We start from the raw sequence: 20000 nt of genomic DNA, 5'->3' as shown, positions 1-20000 counted from the left end.
TGTGTGTGTGTGTGTGTGTGTGTGTGTGTGTGTGTGTGTGTGTGTGTGTGTGTGTGTGTGTGTGTGTGTGTGTGTGTGTGAGTTTGTGTGTGTGTGAGTTTGTGTTTGTGTATGCATGTGTGTGTGTACAACTGTATCAGTCAGTCTGTTTCTTTCAGTACAACACTGCACACTGAGCGTTCATTCTTCTCTTCTTCATTTGTGTGAATGCTTTGTGTTATGGTTTAAGACACATTACCAGGCTCGATATACTCACCACTACAGATCAGCGCCACTGATAGGTTTGTTCAGCCCGAGTGCAAACTGTCCGGGCCTTTTTGATGGTTGAGCCTTGGCCGGGTGACAGTGATCCAGTGTGTGAGCTGGTGGGTCCAGTCTAGCTTCATTGTCCCTGCTATTTACCATAGGGCATTAGTACCGTGGAGCAAAGCCTTGCATTTCAATTGGGGAGACCTTTTGTTTTCGTTCTTTTCTCCTTTCTTGCTTCTGATCACGGTTGGTATGTTTGAAACAAAGGTTGTGTTGGAAATTGTTCTCTTGTTCACTACATAGTTCATTTCATTGGCCAAACATTACATTATATTGCATTTGGCAGCCGCTTTTTAACCACAGCGACTTAGAATCAAAGACATAATCATTGTCAACATCACTAGCAGATACAAAGTGCACAGGAAATATACAGACTATAGTCCGATTTCTCAAACTCCAGTTCGGTTCGATTTCAACTCGACTGAGGTTTATGTGTGACGGAGGTCATCTTGCACCTATTCACCCTCCTCGGGGATCGAACGTGTGACCTCGTCAACTACAACGGTCCGGCAATGGGAGACACAGTACGATACCGCTGGGCCAAGAGACTAGTCTCTCGGCCCAACGGCACGAGACTGTATGAGGCTATCGGAGGGAGGTTTTACCAACGTTCCACGCCAACTCTGCTAGTTAGCCTCCGTTACATATGCATGACTTTTAAAACTCCAACTTTAGTCCGATTAATCCAATAATTCAAATTTCTCTTAAGTGCACAAAATTACTACTATCTGCAGTGGGTATTCATGCTGCCTTTAGTAATTTTGGAGACTCATGCGGTATACTTAATGTTTCATAACATAGTCTGCCATGAACGAAGCCATGCATGTCATGGGTGCATTGTTACAGAGAACAACCACATGATATGATGTGATATGATATGATAGTGCTTCAAATAATCATCATTATTATTTTGAAACTATATTATTAGCCTTTTGCAACCTATTCTTCTATCATAGTTTTCATTTTAATTTTTATTGTATAATGTTGGCGGTGAAAAAAGAAAATGAATGCAGTAAATATCGCAATAATACATGTATCGCAATGCATCTTGATAGTATCGCATTGTGGCATATGTGTATCGTGATGCACATCGAATCGTGAACCTCTTGCCAATACCCACCCCTAATAATATCGAAGAGACAAAGGCCTTGCCAGATTTTTTTTTGCTATTCCATTTTCAGTCTTGACCTCTGTTGGCTTGGTTGGCTTGAACAATGTTTCCATGCTGGATGGGGCAGAGGTTGTGTGTGTATGTCTCCGTGATGGGCCAGGTCCGTGTTGTGTGTGTGTATATCTGTGTGTCCGTGCTGCAACTCGCCAGGGTTCTGTGTGTATGTGTGTCCGTGCTGGACCGGGCCAGAGAGAGTCTGTGTGTGTGTGTGTGTTTGTGTGTTTTTCTGTGTGTTTGAGAACATTGAAGCAGTAGCGAGGAGACTTTTCCTGGCGCGGCACCAGAATCCTGGGGACACTTTTCCGCTGGGCAAGACTCGCTGGTCAGGTCGGAGGTTCACACAAGGCGCTCTGATGATAAGGCCGAGGCCCGATGTGTGTGTGTGTGTGTGTGTGTGTGTGTGTGTGTGTGTTTGTCTGAGAGTGTGTGTGTGGGTGTGTGTGCGTATGCGTGGTGTGTATGCGTATGCGTTGGACCAACTACCCTGCAAGAAAGCGTGTGTGTGTGTGTGTGTGTGTGTGTGTGTGTGTGTGTGTGTGTGTGTGTGTGTGTGTGTGTAGCACCTTGATACTACTATCATGTAAACATCCCCCACATCCTATCTGATGAAGGAAGAGCGGCAAGTCTTGTTTTCTCAGACCGCATGTGTGTTTACATGTGAAATGCTGGTGTGTGTGTCGGTGTGTGTGTGTGTGTACATGTACACATGTATAGTGTTTAGGCCCTACACACTCTTGCTGAGAGAACAAAAAGCCTTGCTAAAGCCTTGTTTAGTGGAAGTGGAGGGCACTTCACTCTATAGATAGAGCCGTGTCCAGTGGCCGCCTGCAGAGAGAGAGAGAGAGAGAGAGAGAGAGAGAGAGAGAGAGAGAGAGAGAGAGAGAGAGAGAGAGAGAGAGAGAGAGAGAGAGAGAGAGAGAGAGAGAGAGAGGGGTAGGGGGGAGATAGAGAGAGAAAGAGAGGGACATGGAGAGATTGAGAGAGAGAGAGAGAAAGAGTGCAAGAGAGAGAAACATAAGAACACAAAAAGACAGACAGAGAGAGAGAGAGAGAATGGAGAGAGCGGGAGAGAGAGAATGGAGAGAGCGAGACAGAAAGAGAGCGTGCGAGAGATAGTGAGAGAGAGAGAGAGAGAGAGAGAGAGAGAGAGAGAGAGAAAGAAAGAGAGAGAGAAGAGAGAGGCAGGATGGAGAGAGCGAGACAAAAAGAGAGTGAGAGATGTCGAGAAAGAAAGAGGGGGAGAGAGAGGATGGAGAGAGAGAGAGAGAGAGACAGACAAACGGAGGTAGAGATTGTGCAGGCCAGCACAGCAGCATCATGGCGCTGACTGAGTCTCCTTTCCGCTCCCATCCCCTGACAGGAAAAGGAGAGCGTGGAAGCCGTGTCTGTCGGGGCCATTCTGTCTGACTACCAGCGGGTCCGAGTGGAAAATGTGTAAGTAGATCTCAACTGTCTCTCACAACAACAGACACACACACTTGGTGTGTGTGTGTATGTGTGGTGTGTGTGTGTGTGTGTGTTTCTGTGTGTTTCTGTGTGTTTCTGTGTGTTTCTGTGTGTTTCTGTGTATGTGTATGAGCGAGAGAGACACAAACACGCACACACAAACACGCACACAGAAAAGAAGTCACACACACGCACACGCTCACACACACACACACACACACGCACGCGCGCACACACACACACAAACTCAACACTCAACTGATACCTCTGCTGCCGCACGTCAGTCTCCACTGCCCAGGCATTGAATTGCACTTTAATTTCGGGACCCGGGCCAAAACACGGCCGAAGGTCCTCCTTGTGTATGCGTTATGTACGGATGGCCGCGATCCCCCCTTGTTTAGTATTGTTTAACATCTCAAATGGCATGGGAAGAGAGCAGAGGAGGAAAGAAAGAAAGAAAGAAAGAAAGAAAGAAAGAAAGAAAGAAAGAAAGAAAGAAAGACAGAAAGAAGGAAAGACATCTGTGCCAAAATTTTAGCAGGTACCAACATATTCCAACGTTTGTGTTTTGGAATGTGTTGTACTGCCAGAGACGTGCAGAAAAAAAATTGGCTCTGAAATTGCTTCTCTTTGTTTACATCCGCCATATTGGATTTTCAGACTCAAAAGCTGCTTCAATGTTTTGACCAATGTTACTGCCACTGCAAGGCCCCCTAAAGGAATCCTCATCGTCTTTTTTAGTACTTTGAAGTTTAAAAAAAAAGAAAACAAATACTATTTCTTGGTCTGCTTTCACTGCTGTGGGATGCATTGTACGGCACCTCTCATGTGATGGGCCCTATATACCTTGAATAGTCCTCCATATCGCCCAGCCCCTTGAAACAGCCCCATCATGCATTTGATACCCTTGTGGCATAAGTGGCCTATGATGGACCGGCGGTAACAGGCCACTTAGCCAGCGGAGCGCCGTGAAAAGCTCCTCGGCACGCAGGGAATCTAGTCTACCGACACACCCAGGCAGGGCAGCCGACAGGGGAAGACATAGGGGTATGTTGTCCCAGGCCCTAAGAGAGATGGGAGGCCCAGAATCAAGTCCACATTGCATTGTTCTGTATGTGTAAAGGGGGGCCCTTCCAGATGACTTTATCCTGAGCTCGGCCAAAGCTGTCAGAGGCCATGCACTCAGGGGCCGGAGCAGCAGATCCTAAAAAGCCTGAGTCGTCGTCTTAGCGAAGGCGACAAGCTCCCTCTTTTCTCTTCTGTTTCGACAACCATGACAGCCCAAAACCCCTCCGGCTCTGTGTTGTCAGGCCTCACTCCAACCCTGACAGTCAAGTCAAGGAGGGGGGGGGTGAGGTGCTTCTGCCCCATCTTCTGGCACATTCCAATGGAGACACCAAGCCCAATGCTACCACCATCACCTACAGCCCAACCTCCACCACCACCCAGCACTCCTGACAGTACCGTGCTGCACCGCGGCTCCTCTCCTGGCCCCTCAACAAATACCTCCCGCCAGCCACCCATTGTCTCCCCTTGCACCTTGGGGCGTCTGTGTGGAGCTCAGGTTACCCGCGCTGTCTCTCTCCGTGACAGCACTGACGGATGGAGAAGGGAGAGGGAGTGTGTGTGCTGGCTGGCTGGCTGTGTTGGGCGGGCGGGTGGGTGGTTGTCTGGTTTTGGGGTGGCTGGTGCTGGTGGGTGGGATTTAGCTGTGATTTCATAATTACACTTTTAATTTCCACCCCCCGGCTGCGCTGAGGACTTTTGGCTCCAGCAGGCACTTGTTGTGTTTGTGTGTTTGGCGTGGGGGCCTGCCTGGTCGTCAGTGCAGCGGTGCCATATGAGCTGGGCCCTGGCACGGTGCCCGGAGAGAGAAAGTGCCAATTGTCTTTGAAGTTGTTGGGCTTGTGGCGTTCGGTTTTGGTGTGTGCGTTATCTCTCTCTCTCTTCTCTCTCTCTCTCTCTCTCTCTCTCTCCCTTTTTCACTCTCTCTGTTGATTCATCTGTTTTCTCATGGGGTTTGTATTTTCTCTGTCCTTTTTGTCTCTGCCTTTTATCTCTTTCATCCAATATGGTCTCTAACTTCACTCTTTCCATCTCTCCAACTGACTGTTCTATCTCTCTCACTTTGTCCCTGTTTCTCACGTGCTATCTTCGTCTTTGTCCATCCCAACTCTTTGACTCTTTGTCTTTCATTCCTATGTCTCTGTGTCTGTCGCTGTGTGTCTGTCTACTTCTCTTTTTCTCTCCTATCCTCACTCTGTCTGTCTGTCTGTCTGTCTGTCTGCCTGTCTGTCTGCCTTTCTGTCTGTCTGTTCATCTTTCTGTCTCTCTCTCTCTCCTCTGTCCCCACTATGTCTGTCTGTCTGCCTGTCTGTTGGTCTGCCTGTCTGTTGGTCTGTCTGTCTGTCTGTCTGTCTGTCTCTCTTTCTCCCTTTCTCCCTGTCTGTCTGTGTCTCTTTCCCCCTGACCCTCTGTGTGTCTATCTGTATCTTTCTCCCTGTTCGTCTGTCTGTCTGTCTGTGTGTCTGTCTCTCTCTCTTTCTCCCCGTCTGTCTGTCTGTGTCTCTTTCTCCCTGTCCCTCTGTGTGTCTATCTGTCTCTTTCTCCCTGTCTCTGTCTCCCTGTTCGTCTGTCTCTCTCTCTCTCTCTCTCTGTCTCTCTGTCTCTCTCTCTCTCTCTCTCTCTCTCTCTGTCTCTCTCAGGTGTTGTCGTCTGCAGCTGCAGCCTCTGTGCTACCTGTGGCGTCGTGATCAGGAGTGTCTGCTGGCTGAGATGATATCCAGTGGCGTCCACGCCCTCCTCATCAAAGTGGCCGCCTTCGGTGGGTGAGCAGCGGGCTGCGGACGAGCATTTACACACACACGCACGCGCGCACACGCGCACACACACACGCACACGTACATCATCACACCCCCCATTGATTGGCAGTGTGCCAGTTACTCACACACAAAGACACAGATGCACAAAGGCACACACACATCTGTACATACAAATCAACACTTACATTATCAACTCACACACACACGCACACACACACACACTCGCAAACACACACACACACACACACACACACACACACACACACACACACACACACACACACACACACACAAATCAACACACACCTGTCCACTTTTACGGACACAGACAAAAGCAAGCACACACACACACACACACACACACACACACACACACACACACACACACACACACACACACACACACACACACACACACACACACACACACACACACACACACACTCCCCCACACAAGCACACACGCCCGCCCACTCACATACACAAACAAACACTCTAATTCTTGTGATAGGCCCTGAAGAGCTTGTGGTCAGCGCAGTGGGGACAGAATGAGGTGATGGTCAGGGGTTAAGAGGCTGGTCACCCAGCCGCCTCAGAGTAACCTGACACAGACAGACAGACAGACAGACAGAGCCATACAATAGAGAGATAAAAAACACCCTCCAGACCAAAACGTCAAACCACGAGTTGTGTGTGTGTGTGTGTTTGTATGTGTCTGTGTCTGTGTGTGTGTGTGTGTGTGTGTGTGTGTGTGTGTGTGTGTGTGTGTGTGTGTGTGTGTGTGTGTGTGTGTGTGTGTGTGTGTGTGTTTGTGTGCGTGTGTGCGCAGAAAGGTGTCAGCAGAGACGGTTAAGGCTTTGACCAGAGGGCGAAAAATCGCTGGAGCGCGCAACAAATATGCAAAAGATAAGAAGAGCCGCAGTCAAAGCCGAAAGCTGGCAGCCTGCAGAAAGATCCCTGCTGATTAGCGAGCCGTGTTAATGAAAAAAGGGACGGCTCGTACCGTCCCCGTCCGCCCCGTAATCACCATCACCAGTCACCACCTCCGCCACACTACGCCACGCCGGGCTGCACGCGGTCGGGTTTGTCGGTTTGGGGTCTCACTCCCTCTCGCACACACATACCTCGGCATCTGTGGGCCGTGAAGCAAGGAGCGTTTAAAATCTAGTATATCTCCCTTAAGCTCTTAAATAGCTGTGCGACAGTGGAAAGGTTAGTGTCTTGTCACCTGCCGGGCGGTGACGACCGGGCTCGGCACTCTGGCCTCAGGCGGGCATGCAGATCGGGTTGCCTGCCGGCCTGGGTGATAGACGAGAGAGAAAAGGAATGAGGGGAGAGAGAGAGAGAGAGAGAGAGAGAGAGAGAGAGAGAGAGAGAGAGAGAGAGAGAGAGAGAGGGGGACTGCTTGTCTTTTTTCTTCTCTTTCTCTCTCTCTCTCTCTCTCTCTCTCTCTCTCTCTCTTTTCCGCATGTGAATTGTTACTTGTGTCTACCTGACACTGACACTGGGAAGTGATAAATGATCATTATGCTGCAAATGGTTCTTTTTTTCCCTCAACTACTTGTGGCAATAAATCACTCCATTTAGCTGCTGTTTACGCACACTTAAGTACTCGCTGTCAGAGTGCTGCGTAATCAGTTATTAAGGGTTTTCAGGGCCGTCTCCCGGGCTCCCACATATAACAATCAAAGGGTTATCTGCTCGTGTGCAACGTCATTATGCCCAATCGAAATTAAATAGTACTAATACAATAATAAGCACTAGTTGCTCGCTAGCTGATAAAATTTTATATATTTCAATAAAGTGAATTGCTTTATTTTTAATCTCTGATGTATTTTTTATTGAGACATACACTTGGAAAAGATTTGTGGAAGTCGTAAGAAATGGAAAACAAATGAAAATGTAGCCACATATTTATAAAATGACAGAGTTGTACAGTATACAAAATAAACAAATAGAAAGAACAGTGAAACTAAGAAAACTGTGAACGTTGGTTGTGGAACGTGCAGGCAAACATACTATTTGCATGTTTGAGGAAGTGTTTGGAGCTCAGAACAGAAGTAATTGCACTGTCGTGTCATATCTTTTGATGTTTCTTTTTATTACATACGCACCACGTCTCAGGGATTTTTTTTTATGTTCGACTAAGAAGACAAAAGACTCCTTTGTATGCCACCCAAGGAATGCCCCTTAACCGCCCCTCTTCCAGGCCCCGCAGGCAGCGAGAGATGCTTTCCAAAACAACGCCCAAAGCCATCGCACTTGTCACAGAGACAGGCCTCTCACCTCTCCGCCCCGGGAGCTTACCGCAAAAACCTGCCGCCTCGCACTGCGGCCTCACCTTTCCACCCCACAACAACCCGCCACCATCCAGGCCCAACCACCCATCCTCCACCCTCCTGCCCCCACACCAAAAAACTCACGCCCTCTCCGAAAAGCACATTCTCCGCGTGTCACAGCCTTATAATTAGAAAGGAAAACTACCTGGGGCCTGTTGTGTTTTCAAAACCTCTGCACCCCCCCGGACCCTCCTTCACCCTGCACCAACCTCCTCCCCCGTCCGCCTCCTCCTCTTACCTGGGCCACAGGTAGAACTCTCAGATCTTATCGCCGCAGACTCCTCACCTGTCCCCAGGGCCACTGTAATTAGACATGAGAGAGGGAGGGAGGGAGGGAAAGAGAGAGAGAAGGGAGGGAAAGAAAGAGAAAGAGAGGGAGGGGAAGAATGAGAGAGAGAGAGAAAGAGAGCAATGTGGAGTGTGTGAGCTGAACGCCGGCGGCTGATTAGCCACAAGCAGAATAATTGCAGCTTTCATTAGAGCAGAGACGTGTGTGTGTGTGTGTGTGTGTGTGTGTGTGTGTGTGTGTGTGTGTGTGTGTGTGTGTGTGTGTGTGTGTGTGTGTGTGTGTGTGTGTGTGTGTGTGTGTGTGTGTGTGTGTGTGTGTAAAGTAGCTACAGAGCCCTGCCTGAAATCCTAATGCTAGTGTGTGCAAAAACGTGTTAGTTGGCATGTAAGATCCTAATGTTTGGTTGGAGTGTCAGGAGCGCCACTTGCCTGTGTTCCCAGGACTAGCACAAGCAGCGTCCTCCCTGGACGGCGAGCTCAGGCCAGAGCTCTCGTCCAGCTTGCTCTTCCGACAGAGTTCGCAGATGTGGGGAAAACCCCACGCAAAATATATAAAATCCCAAAGGGTCCACTGTACATCAAACCTTGTCCACGCCAAGTCATAGTGTGTGTGTGTGTGTGTGTGTGTGTGCGTTCGTGCGTGCGTGCACTTGTGTGCGCGCGTGCGTGCGTTCGTGCGTGCGTGCACTTGTGTGCGTGCGGGGTGTGCGTGTGCTTGTGTGTGTGTGTGTGTTTGTGTGTGTGCCTGTGTGTGTTTTTGCCCGTGTGTCTGTGTGTGTGCCTGTGTGCGTGTGCGTGTGCATGTGCGCCTGTGCCTGTGTCTGCATTTGTGTGTGCGTGCATGCGTGCGGGGTGTGCTTGTGTGTGTGTGTGGGGGGGGGTTACAGGTATTGGGTGACACACAGGCAGGACTGGGGCATTGGGGTTGCGGATAGTGCTTAGGAGGTTAGAGGGCGGGAATGGGAGGGCCGACCGAGTAGACTTCAGATAGAGATGAAGACACATCATCCGGCAACCTCTTTTTTTTCTCCCTTGACGTGCCTAAGCCGTGCTAAAACAGGTGGGTTTGTCTCCCTCCGGCTGGGACTGGTAGTTTTTCTTCTGCCGAGGAGCAGTGAGTTCATTGCCAGTTTACTCGTTTTAGAGGAGACAAAGAGAAACGCCGGTAAACAGTAATCCTTCTGGAAAAAAATCACCTCGCCTCCCAAGACGAACTCTTTTTCATTTTGTTTTTTTTTTTTCGTTTGGCTCCGCAGTCTCGTCTGCTCTTTTTTTTAAATCAGTGTCCGAGTACGTCCTTGTTTTCCTACACAAGCTTTCTTCCCTCTTAATTGGCTGTTTAGACGGTCGGGCATTAAACATTTGTGCAATTAGTAAGCTGATTGATTTGTGTAGGTGAGAACGCCCGCCCTTGCCGCAGTCAGCGCACGCTAATTGGTCTCCAGCTCCTAATTGCTGAGTGGAGACGAGACTGAAAGGTTTCGCTGATGACACTTGACCATTATGAGCTTTTTGTGTTTTTTTTTTTTTTTTCAGAATTCAGAGACATCTTCTGCTACAATTAATTATTCGAATGTGTTATTGCTATAATTTAGTCTCTTCCCCCACCCGATTTTCCATTGTACAGAGGAAAAAAAAACACTTTTTCAAGATGTATCAATTACATGAATGTCTGACACACTTATAAAAGCCACACTCTTTTGAAAAGTTTAGTTGGCTTAATTGTACACGAGCGTGGTCAAGAATAGCAGATTCTGTAATGTTTTTGTTAGCAGCCGAGCAGAAGATTTTCCCCATGATACCTTAGAGGTAATGGAAGTGACCTGCTGGTCCGAGGGAAGTCGGCTTTCATTGCTTTTCCAATGGCTACGGCCAAATTAGTCCTAGGAGCAGTATCGTAATTTGCCGTTGACATTTGTGGCGCCGCCTGCAGTAAAGCATTGTGATGGATATAGCCAGAGTAACTTCAGTCCTGCGCCTGCAATTGGCAGCCTGTGCTGTGCTCTTGGGCTATTGGGCTTAACCTTGAGCATAGCCACGACAAGAAAAGCGTTAAAGCCGTAGTCTATATGAAAGAGATGGCCAAGAGACTCATGTGAATCGAAGTGCAAAATACAAGTGTGTGTGTCTGTGTCTACTATTTAAAAAAGGATTATTGATAGCAAAGTGCCTCTGAATGTTCTTTTCACTGATTATTAGCTTTAGTCTTATACTGTATGTTGATCTAACAAAGAATATTTCTTGCGTGTTTTTGTAGGAAATGTATCACTGGTCTTTGTTGTTTTGTTTAGGGATACAAATGTTTTCTCTGTCTAGTGTAGTAAACACTCTGCTCTGATGCAGCGACATGATATTCTTACGTCAGGGGATGAAATTTTACGGAAGATAAATTGAACCAACTTCAATGTTATTGTAAAGACACGGTTGTATTTGATTTTTGCCGTGCCTATTCGGTGTAACCGAAGGGATAAAGGCTGTGTAAGACAGGCCCGATAAGCATCAGACGAGCCAATAATTGCCCCCGCTTTCCCTTTAATTTGTCGGATAAAAAGATTACCACCTTGATGTGTGAGAATTGCGTTTGGCTCACCCTATTATTCCATGCACAGACACAGAATTTCAGATAAGGGCTTGGACAAATTTCACACACAGCCTAATCTTATCATCAGTGTTTTTTTCTGTCTTCCGCTCTCTCTCTCTCTCTCTCTCTCTGATGGTAGAGATAGTGTGCAGTTACTGTTTTTCGCCCAAGTCTTGGAGAGCATTGTTCGAAAGGATGAACTAGCTCACGTCATTTCATGCATTTCGGGAGCTAAAATGTTACACATCATGAATCCAATTTTGTCTCCCTCTCTCCTGTCTGAAAGCTTGGATTAAATAAAATAAAAAGGGCTGTCAGTCCACACGGTGCTGATCAGGCCTGGTGATCTCACGGTAACTCGTAATTCCAGATGCAGCCATTATCTTCCATCTCATAGCTTTTTAATTTGCTTCGCCAGTCGGCATCGGGGAACCATTGAGTCTTCATTTCAATTAGCAAGCTAACAAACTCACTTTATCGGGGGATAGCTTGTGGATGTTAGTTGTATCGGGTGATTATGAAGGAGACACTATGTGTGCACTATTTGATTTGATGCACAAGCAGCAGTGCTTTTTTTATCTTATGGGGGCGCAAGGGTGTGAAATGGGGAGGCGGTGACAGTGTTTTAGGTATAGAAATAAAGGGTGTGTAATTGGGTTATAATGTCACCTACAAAAATCCATTTGGATTTTGTACAATTACCTTACATGTCAAGTGCAAAAATCAATCTCGTTAAGTAATGTCAAATGTTTTGCTATAGGTTCATTGTGTACCTTGTTTCATTTAAGATGGTGGTTGCCAGATATTTGTCCTGTGACCTTCGCTAAGATTTTCTCCTCAGGTATCGCAAACTTTTCCAGAAAGAAAGAAAGAAAGAAAGAAAGTGCCATTTCCCCCCATTCGCCCTCTAATTTGAAGCTCCTGAGCAAAGTAATGAAGTGAACAGGGAGGCCCTAAAATCCATTTCCCCTTGCTTTGCCTGATAGCCCGCTTTGAAAGTTCACTGCCTTTAATTGCCCTTTTATTGGATAATACTGGACGAAATCCTTTTAAAGGGGAGCCATTGCTCCTGCTTTGACCGGGGCTCTTGTCTCGGCAGAGTGCTCAGCGGCTGTCTTCGGCGGCAGACAAACGGTGGCTTTCGGGGTGGGCTTATTTGGGTTAATGTGGCATAATGAGCTCCTTTAATGAGGGTAAGGTCAGGTACTAAAACAGGTGGAAAGGGGGCGCGAGGGATGTGTGAAGGTCCTGTAAATGACTGTTGTGTGTCAGTAAAAGAGAGCCGTAGGTCTTTAAATGGCCCTCCCTGATGGACCCCAACACATTGCCGCTGTGCCGCGGCTTCTCCTAGTAGCATCTGCGGCAGTGCTATGCATTATTACAGCATGCTGCCGACAAGGAATTCATTGGTTGTGGGGGTGCTTTGGCGCATTGTACTAATGCATACCATTACTAATAACATCATTGTGCTTCTTGCTGGTGGGGGCCCGGCCTGGGGCATTTCCCAATTCTACCCCATCTTTCTCCCATGTTTTTTTTCTATCATAATCTTAACGTTCTTATCAATAAAGGCACAAACGGCAATAAAAAATATATTTTAAAAGATGAATTCTTAGGTAAGTATATGGCGTGGTTGTTCCAGCTTGTTGTAAGACATCACCATTGACAGGTACAGCTTGTACAAGAGAGGGTAGCAGATCTTTGAATTCACAGAAGGCCAGCTGTAAATTACACCTTTTTAGAACAGCGACACAGTGCCTTAGTTTGCACGCATTTATTCAAACTCCAAACAAGCTAGACATGCAACCACACGCTGCCGTGCTGCACATGGCCTACTCAACTCCGCTCGCCTCTTCGAAGGTGTCTGGTGTCAGTCATGTGAGCGAAGGCCTCAAATATGTTTGTGTGAGCAGGATCAAAGGAGGACAGATGTTGCGTGTGCAGACAGCCCCACCAAGGGTTTCTGTTTGGACGGCCACCGTTACCCAGACTGCTTTTGTTCCGGTTTCACCAGGTCTCCTGTGGTCACCCTGCAAGCCACATGAAATATTTGTTTGTGTTTGGCGTCTGTTGACTTGGGGGTGTGACACCACGACGTCCCACAGGTATAGAGAAGCGCGCGGCACTGTGCAGTGCAGTGGCGCGGAGTGCGGCGGAGTGGTGGAGGAGACAGGCTCAGGTTTAACACGCTTTAATTAACCATTGCGATGGCGTCGCGCCGCCGATCTCCTCCCTTACTTTCCGTAAATACCAAGTGCTGTATCATATTTTATTCAAGAGTGTGGAAAGTTAATGAACACGTTAAAAGAAAGAATGAAAAAAAAGGGGGAGGCGGAGAGAAGAGGGTGGCAAAAGGCGACATCTTCATAAGCAATTTGAAGCCAATCATTAAAATTTGTTAAAAGGCATGACTAATTAAAAAGAGGATATTTAAATTGGATTGAATTTTAATGCTCTCCACCTCGGCACCTCGGCACCCCGCCTCTCTGTCTCTCTCCTCTCTCCGTCTCTCCTCCTCCTCCTCTGCTCCCTCTTTCTTCCCCTCTTTCCCTCCTGCTCTTCCTTATTACCTTTTTTGTGCGTGGGGTTAAGATGAGAAGATGTCGAGATTAGATATTCTCACACTAATTAAGAACACTGTTCCCCTGGGTGGCAGACGAGAGGCCCCCTCCTCGGTCTCCGCTTCCCTCATCACCTTCCTTTACCCGCTTGCCCTCGCGATCCCACCTTCATCCCCCTCCACCTCCTCCTCCATCACCACCCCCTGAGCCCCCTCCACAACCCCGCAGGAGCTTGTGGCCTGGCTCCACTTGAAACGTGGGCTTTTTAAGCTGCTGCTCCTTCCCTAGGGCCTGCGGTTAAGCCCTTGACCTTTGAGGTTTTCACAGGAGAAAGAGAAAGAGTAAGGGTAAGAGAAAAAAAGGGGACACGGAGAGGGGGCTCTATAACCACGCTCTCGATAACTTTGCGGTGGGAGTTTGACAGTGTAGTGCCACTGTAGCAGCGGCAACACTCAGAACTTTCTATCGCTGAATCGAGTGCTCTGCAGTTACCTCACAGTGCGGTTCAGACGTGGCTGCCATATGGGAGTTCACAAAGAGTGACTTTAATTTCAGTCCACACTGAAACCTGGTTTTCAGTGTGTTCTGTGCGTGGCCTTGCTTGCGGCACATAGCTCAAGTATGCCTCACGTCACCTTGTCTGCCCCGTCTTTGCCGGGAAACGTCGACCTCTGGCTCCTTTGTGGTTTTGGGGGCATGTAGGTAACGACGTAAGTAGCCAGCGAGCTAGCTAGCGTCTCGTGCTTTGTTTATGAGGGGAGGACATGGGGATTGTTTACTGGGAAGTGGAGCGGGTGGCGTGTGGTGTGTGTGGCCTGCTGCAGCGCGTTACCACGCAGCTCCTTGATGGTGGCTGTACTAGTGTGTGCAGCTCGGAACCAGAACCAGGTGGACGGGGGTTGGGGACGGTGATGACCAGGCAGTCTGTCTCACAGAAAGAGGGGACTGGCAGCAGCCTGGAAGGTAGCGTACAGCATAATTGACTATTTTGGGGGCTCGTCCGGTATTGCTTTTGTTTTAGAGTGCTTTTAGAGCGACTGGCCCTGAGAGAAGTTGGTGATGTTTGTTCGAGGGTTTGGGTGGAAATAAGTCTGGAGAGATTATAGTGAAGGCCAAGGATGGCTGTGTTTTTCAGAAGACATCATTCGTAGGCAGTCCTATGAATCTTCAATTGCTCTTCCTGACTCTTCCTGACTTCTATCTCTATCTCCCACACCTCATCTCACCCTCTCTCCCACACTACTTCTCTCTTTCTCTCTATCCTTCTTTCCTTATCTCCCTTTCTACCTCCCTGTGTCCCCTGCTCTCTCTTGTTCTCTTGTTCTCTTGCTCTCTCTCTCTTTCTCTCTCTCTCTCTCTCTCTCTCTCTCTCTCTCTCTCTCTCTCTCTCTCTCTCTCTCTCTCTCTCTCTCTCTCTCTCTCTCTCTGTATCCCGTGCTCAGAGCACATCTGCGGGGCCTGACTCACTTCCCCGTGCCGCTTAAAGGGGAGGGAAAGACAAATAAACAGGATCTCTCCCAGTTTACGTTCACAAAGGAACCAGGCAGGGGCTCGCTTTTCAACGCGACTGAAAACTGTTAACCTTACCCGAAGAGATTTGTGTACACAATTTGCAAAGTCAAATAAATAAGGTCCGGGGCCAAGTTCTTTGTGGGTGCTTTGTGCGATGCCGTCTCCGGGTGTGTGTGAGAGAGACAGGCCTGCCTCTTGCTGTCAACATGAATCACGGCACTGTGTCTCTGACGCACCCCTTCTCCTTCTCTTCTCTTCTTGTATGTGCGTGTGTGCGCGTGTGTGTGCGCGTGCGTGTGTGCGTGCGTGCGTGCGTGCGTGTGTGTGCGTGTGTGTGTGTGGTAGGCCTGGACCCTGAGAAGCATTTAGGGAAGTCTTTGGCCGAGATGGAGCCTCATCTGAAACAGGTCAGAATATTTTTTTTCCCAATGCTCATCTTTTCATCTGTCTTTATTTTTCTGTTTATTTCTCTCTTTCATTTTCTTGGCTCTTCTCTTCTCTTCTCTTCTCTTCTCTTCTCTTCTCTTCTCTTCTCTTCTCTTCTCTTCTCTTCTCTTCTCTTCTCTTCTCTTCTGTCTGTCTCTCTCTCTCTCTCTCACACACACACACACACACACACACACACACACACACACACACACACACACACACACACACACACACACACACACACACACACACACACAAACACACTCCAAAAACCCTCCTGCCCTCCCTCTCTCTATATATATATACAGTGCCCTCCATTATTATTGGCACCCCTGGTTGAGATGTGTTTTTTAGCTTCCAATTATTATTATTTTTCTCTAAATAATATGGGACCTTAATGGAAAAAAAGAGAAAAATCCAACCTTCAATACAAGTGCATTTATTCAGTGGGGAAAAAATCCCACATAAAGAAATAATTATTTGACATCAAATAATGTGTGTCACAATTATTAGCACCCCTGTTGTTAATATTTTCTACAACCCCCTTTTGCCAACAAAACAGCACCTAATCTTCTCCTATAATGTTTCACAAGATGGGAAAAGACAGAAAGAGGGATCTTCAGCCATTCCTCTTTGCAGAATCTCTCTAAATCATCCAGAGACCTGGGTCCTCTCCTCTGTACTCTCCTCTTCAGCTCACCCCACAGGTTCTCAATGGGGTTGAGGTCTAGGGACTGAGATGGCCATGGGAGGAGCTTGATGTGTCTGGTTAACCATTTCTGTGTAGATTTGGCCATATGTTTAGGGTCATTGTCTTGCTGAAAGACCCAGTGACGACCCATCTTCAGCTTTTTGGCAGAGGGCAACAGATTTTGATTTAAAATGTCCTGCATTTTCAAAGCATTCATGATGCCATGCACCCTAACAAGCTTCCCAGGGCCTTTGGAAGCGAAACAGCCCCACAGCATCACTGACCCACCCCCATACTTCACAGTGGGTATGAGGTGCTTTTCAGCATGCGCATCTTTCGTGGCACGCCAGACCCACTTAGAGTGTTTGTTGCCAAAAAGCTCAATCTTGGTCTCATCTGACCAAAGCACACGGTCCCAGTTGAAGCCCCAATACCGCTGGGCGAACTCCAGACGTTTGCGTTTATGATTGTGGGTGAGGAAAGGTTTTCTCCGTGCATGCCTCCCAAACAGCTTGTTGGCGTGTAGACAGCGCCTGATGGTTGATTTGGAGACTTTGTGACCCCAGGATGCTACCATTTGTTGTAATTCTGTAACAGTGAGCTTTGGAGATCTTTTGATTTCTCTTACCATCCTCCTCACTGTGCGTGGTGGCAAAATAAACTTGGGTCCTCGTCCAGGCTTGTTTACCACTGTTCCAGTTGTTTTGAACTTCTTAATTATTCCTCTCACAGTAGATATGGGCAGCTGCAGTTGAGTGGCAATCTTCTTGTAGCCTCTGCCTGACCTATGAAGGTCGACGCACATCTGCCTCACTTGTATGCTGTGTTCCTTTGTCTTTCCCATGTTTAAGAGTGGATAAGAGAAATGGCCTCGGTGTCACGTCATAGTTATACCCCAGGGAAACAGGAAGTGATGAATTACTAATTAAATGTTCCTACATACTCTGGTAAACTTTGTAAACTACTGTAGAAATGATAGAAATGCTTCAATTATATTTATTTCCTGGGAATTGTTAAGGGTGCCAATAATTGTGGAACAGGTGATTTAATGAAAATTAATTATTTTTTAGTCAGGGATTTTTTTTATTTTCCTACAATTAATTTGAGTTGAAGGCTACATTTTCCTAAAATTTTCAGTGTGACAGTATTCTTCTGCAATAAACACTGAATTTATTTTAAGGCTTTTAACACATCTCAACCAGGGGTGCCAATAATTATGGAGGGCACTGTATATATATATATCTGTCTTTCTGTCTTTCTACCTTTCTCTTCCCCCTCTCCTCTCACTCTTCTTCTCTGCCCACCTCCTAGCCTCACCCCACATGAACCCACTGTTTCGGGCTCCGGTCCAAATGCGCACCAGCTCCCCCAGGCCCTCTGGGCTCGAGACCGTAAAATTTATATGGGATCGGCCACATTAACAAGTGGCCCACGGTTTCATTCATTCATTCAGAGAGGGCTTTTTTCTGAAGAGGGGGGGTTGAGGCCGACTCACTTTCTTTAATGACGGAAAGGAAATGGACGAAAAGTGGAGTCCCTTTCATGAAATGGCTGTTAAACATTGATGAATTCCTTCCCTTTTGGCAGCTCTCGCAGAAGTATGGAGTGCACATTTGTGGCGAGGGGGGCGAATACGAGACCTTCACGACCGATTGCCCTCTTTTCAAGAAAACGATTGTCATGTAAGTTTTCACAAAGCACACTTAATCACCCATCACCCGGACGTACAGTACACACTTTCCCTTATTGTGTGCTTTGTGCCAAAGTTGGTCTTGTGAGACTCATTCTCTTAGCGGGCACCTGAACTTCAAAAGTTCAAACAATAAACTGCTGTAGAAAACTGCTTCATACTTTCTGTGAAGAAAGTAATTTTATGGCTGATCCGAGTAGTGCATCGACCCGTAATTTAATAGCAGAATGATTCTATTCAGATTGCTTTGGCAGCAAAGACAGTTTTTATGTTTTGTCTGTTGTTACGGTTGCTCACAGGTTTCCCCCCTTTCTCAAAGTCTAAAAATCTTCTGTCTGCGTTTCTGTTTTGTTTTGTGTGTAGCGATTCCATGGAGACGGTGATCCATTCGGCAGACGCGTTTGCTCCGGTCGGCTACCTGCGCTTCACTCAGATGCACACCCAGGACAAAGGCCAGGTCTGCTTGGCCCTGCACTCATCCCACTTGGCCTCCTTCTGCTTTCCTCCCCTCATCTCACCCTCTTTTCATTTTTCTTCTCTAGTCTCCCCTCCTCTTTTTCTTTTTCTTTTTCTTCTTCTTCTCTCTTTTGCTCACCCGCTTACCTCCGCTCTCCTCTCCTCTCTCGTCCTCCTTTTCTCGTTCCACTCCTTCTCTTGTTGTCCCACCAACTCTCCTTTCATGTCCTTTCCCCTGTCCTCTCTTTTCATTTCTTCTCTACCCTTTTCTTGTTTCACTCTCTTCTCTAGTCTGCTCTACCCTCCTCTACTTCTCTTTTTATTTATTTTCCACTTTACTCCATTGCTCTGGTCTTCTCTCCTGCCCTCTTCACTCCACTCTACTGTACTCCCTTTCTTATTTTCCTTTTCTGCTCTTCCGTTCTTATTTTCTTTTTTTCCCCTTTCTCTCCTCTGTTCCCACTCTTTGATTTTTTTCATTCACTCTGCTATCCTTTGGCTTTTCCATTGTCCTGTAATCCACTTTTCTTCATCTTTTATGACATCCCTTAACCTCCACTCTTTTCTCATCACTTCTCCTCCACTCCTCCTCTCATGCAGTCGACCCCACCCCCTCTTTTCCCGCTCTCCATGACGACGGCCTCATTCAGGCCCTGGGAAAATACTCCTCTAGCTTCCCATGCTCGGAGAAGCCAGGCTGTAAAGTGGGCCATTGATGCCAAGCGTTGTCAAACATGCATTTTATTTATTGACAGTTTTCATTTTGGTTGTTTGGATTTTTCAGTTTTGCAAAACGGGCCCGGAAAATTACCATATGTTTATTTTCGCTCTTGATTGGGAGTGCTGGACACAGCTTTTTTTATGCCCCTGTGAAATTTGAACTTGGTCATTATGTTATTATGCTGCCTGGTGGTGGCTGTGGTGAGGGGGAAGTAGAGAGAAAAAAATAATAAGAGCGCAATGAAAACACTGAGGCTGGAGTAGTGGAGAGTAGTGGAGAGGAAGGAACGTGTTGTTTTGGCTGCGAGAAGAGGAGTCTGTGGAACATCCCTGCCCCTTCACTAGGCTGGAGAGGAGAAGAGGGAGATGGAGAGAGGACATGGAGAGATGGAGAGAGATTGGAGGGAGGAGTGTGGATGGAAGGGAGGAACAGAGAAGCTGGGGGGAGGCAGAGAGGATAGGAGTGAGGTTGGGAAAGTAGAGATAGAAGAGAGGAGTGGAGAGGAGAGGAGAGGAGAGGAGAGTGGGGATGAAGAAAAGAGGAGAGGAGAGGAGGATGGAGATGGAGGCAGAAGTCAGCACAGGGGCTGGTTGTAGACAGAGAGGAGAGGCTGGTTAGAGGCTGTCAGAGTCTCAAAATATCCAAAGGGTCACTTGCCCTCCTACCCCTCTCTCTTCACCACTTCCCCTCTTCTCTATCAAATCTTTCTCATTCCCCGCCTTCTCCTGCATCAGCTCTCTTCCCCTCTGCCACTCCTCCCCATCCACCTCCATCTCTTTCCCTCTCTCCTTCCCTTCCTCTCTCTCTCTCCCTCTCTCCTTCCCTTCCTCTCTCTCTCTCTCTCCCTCTCTCCCTCCCTGGCTCCCTCCCTGGGCCGTCTCCCCTTGCTGCACTCGGCCTACTTTGACGTCTGCAATATTCACTGCCGCCCCAAACTAGGCCCGGCTTAATAAACATGTCCACTCAAATTAAAGTGGGGCCTGC

The 20000-nt window shown here is 47.6% G+C and overlaps 1 protein-coding gene across 1 annotated transcript in view; it reads left to right on the top strand.

Annotated features, from left to right (window-relative positions):
- dph6 (diphthamine biosynthesis 6) overlaps positions 1–20000 on the top strand; it is a 109657-nt gene that overhangs the window by 26468 nt on the left and 63189 nt on the right. The window contains exons 4-8 of the mRNA XM_063224013.1: positions 2841–2914; positions 5632–5750; positions 15375–15436; positions 17737–17831; positions 18203–18296. Of these exons, the coding sequence (XP_063080083.1) occupies positions 2841–2914; positions 5632–5750; positions 15375–15436; positions 17737–17831; positions 18203–18296 (444 nt within the window). The remainder of the gene's footprint in view (positions 1–2840; positions 2915–5631; positions 5751–15374; positions 15437–17736; positions 17832–18202; positions 18297–20000) is intronic.

The sequence above is a fragment of the Engraulis encrasicolus genome, chromosome 19, assembly GCF_034702125.1.
Source record: "Engraulis encrasicolus isolate BLACKSEA-1 chromosome 19, IST_EnEncr_1.0, whole genome shotgun sequence".
NCBI classification, from domain to species: domain Eukaryota; kingdom Metazoa; phylum Chordata; class Actinopteri; order Clupeiformes; family Engraulidae; genus Engraulis; species Engraulis encrasicolus.
This window is presented reverse-complemented; position numbering and strand designations above follow the sequence as displayed.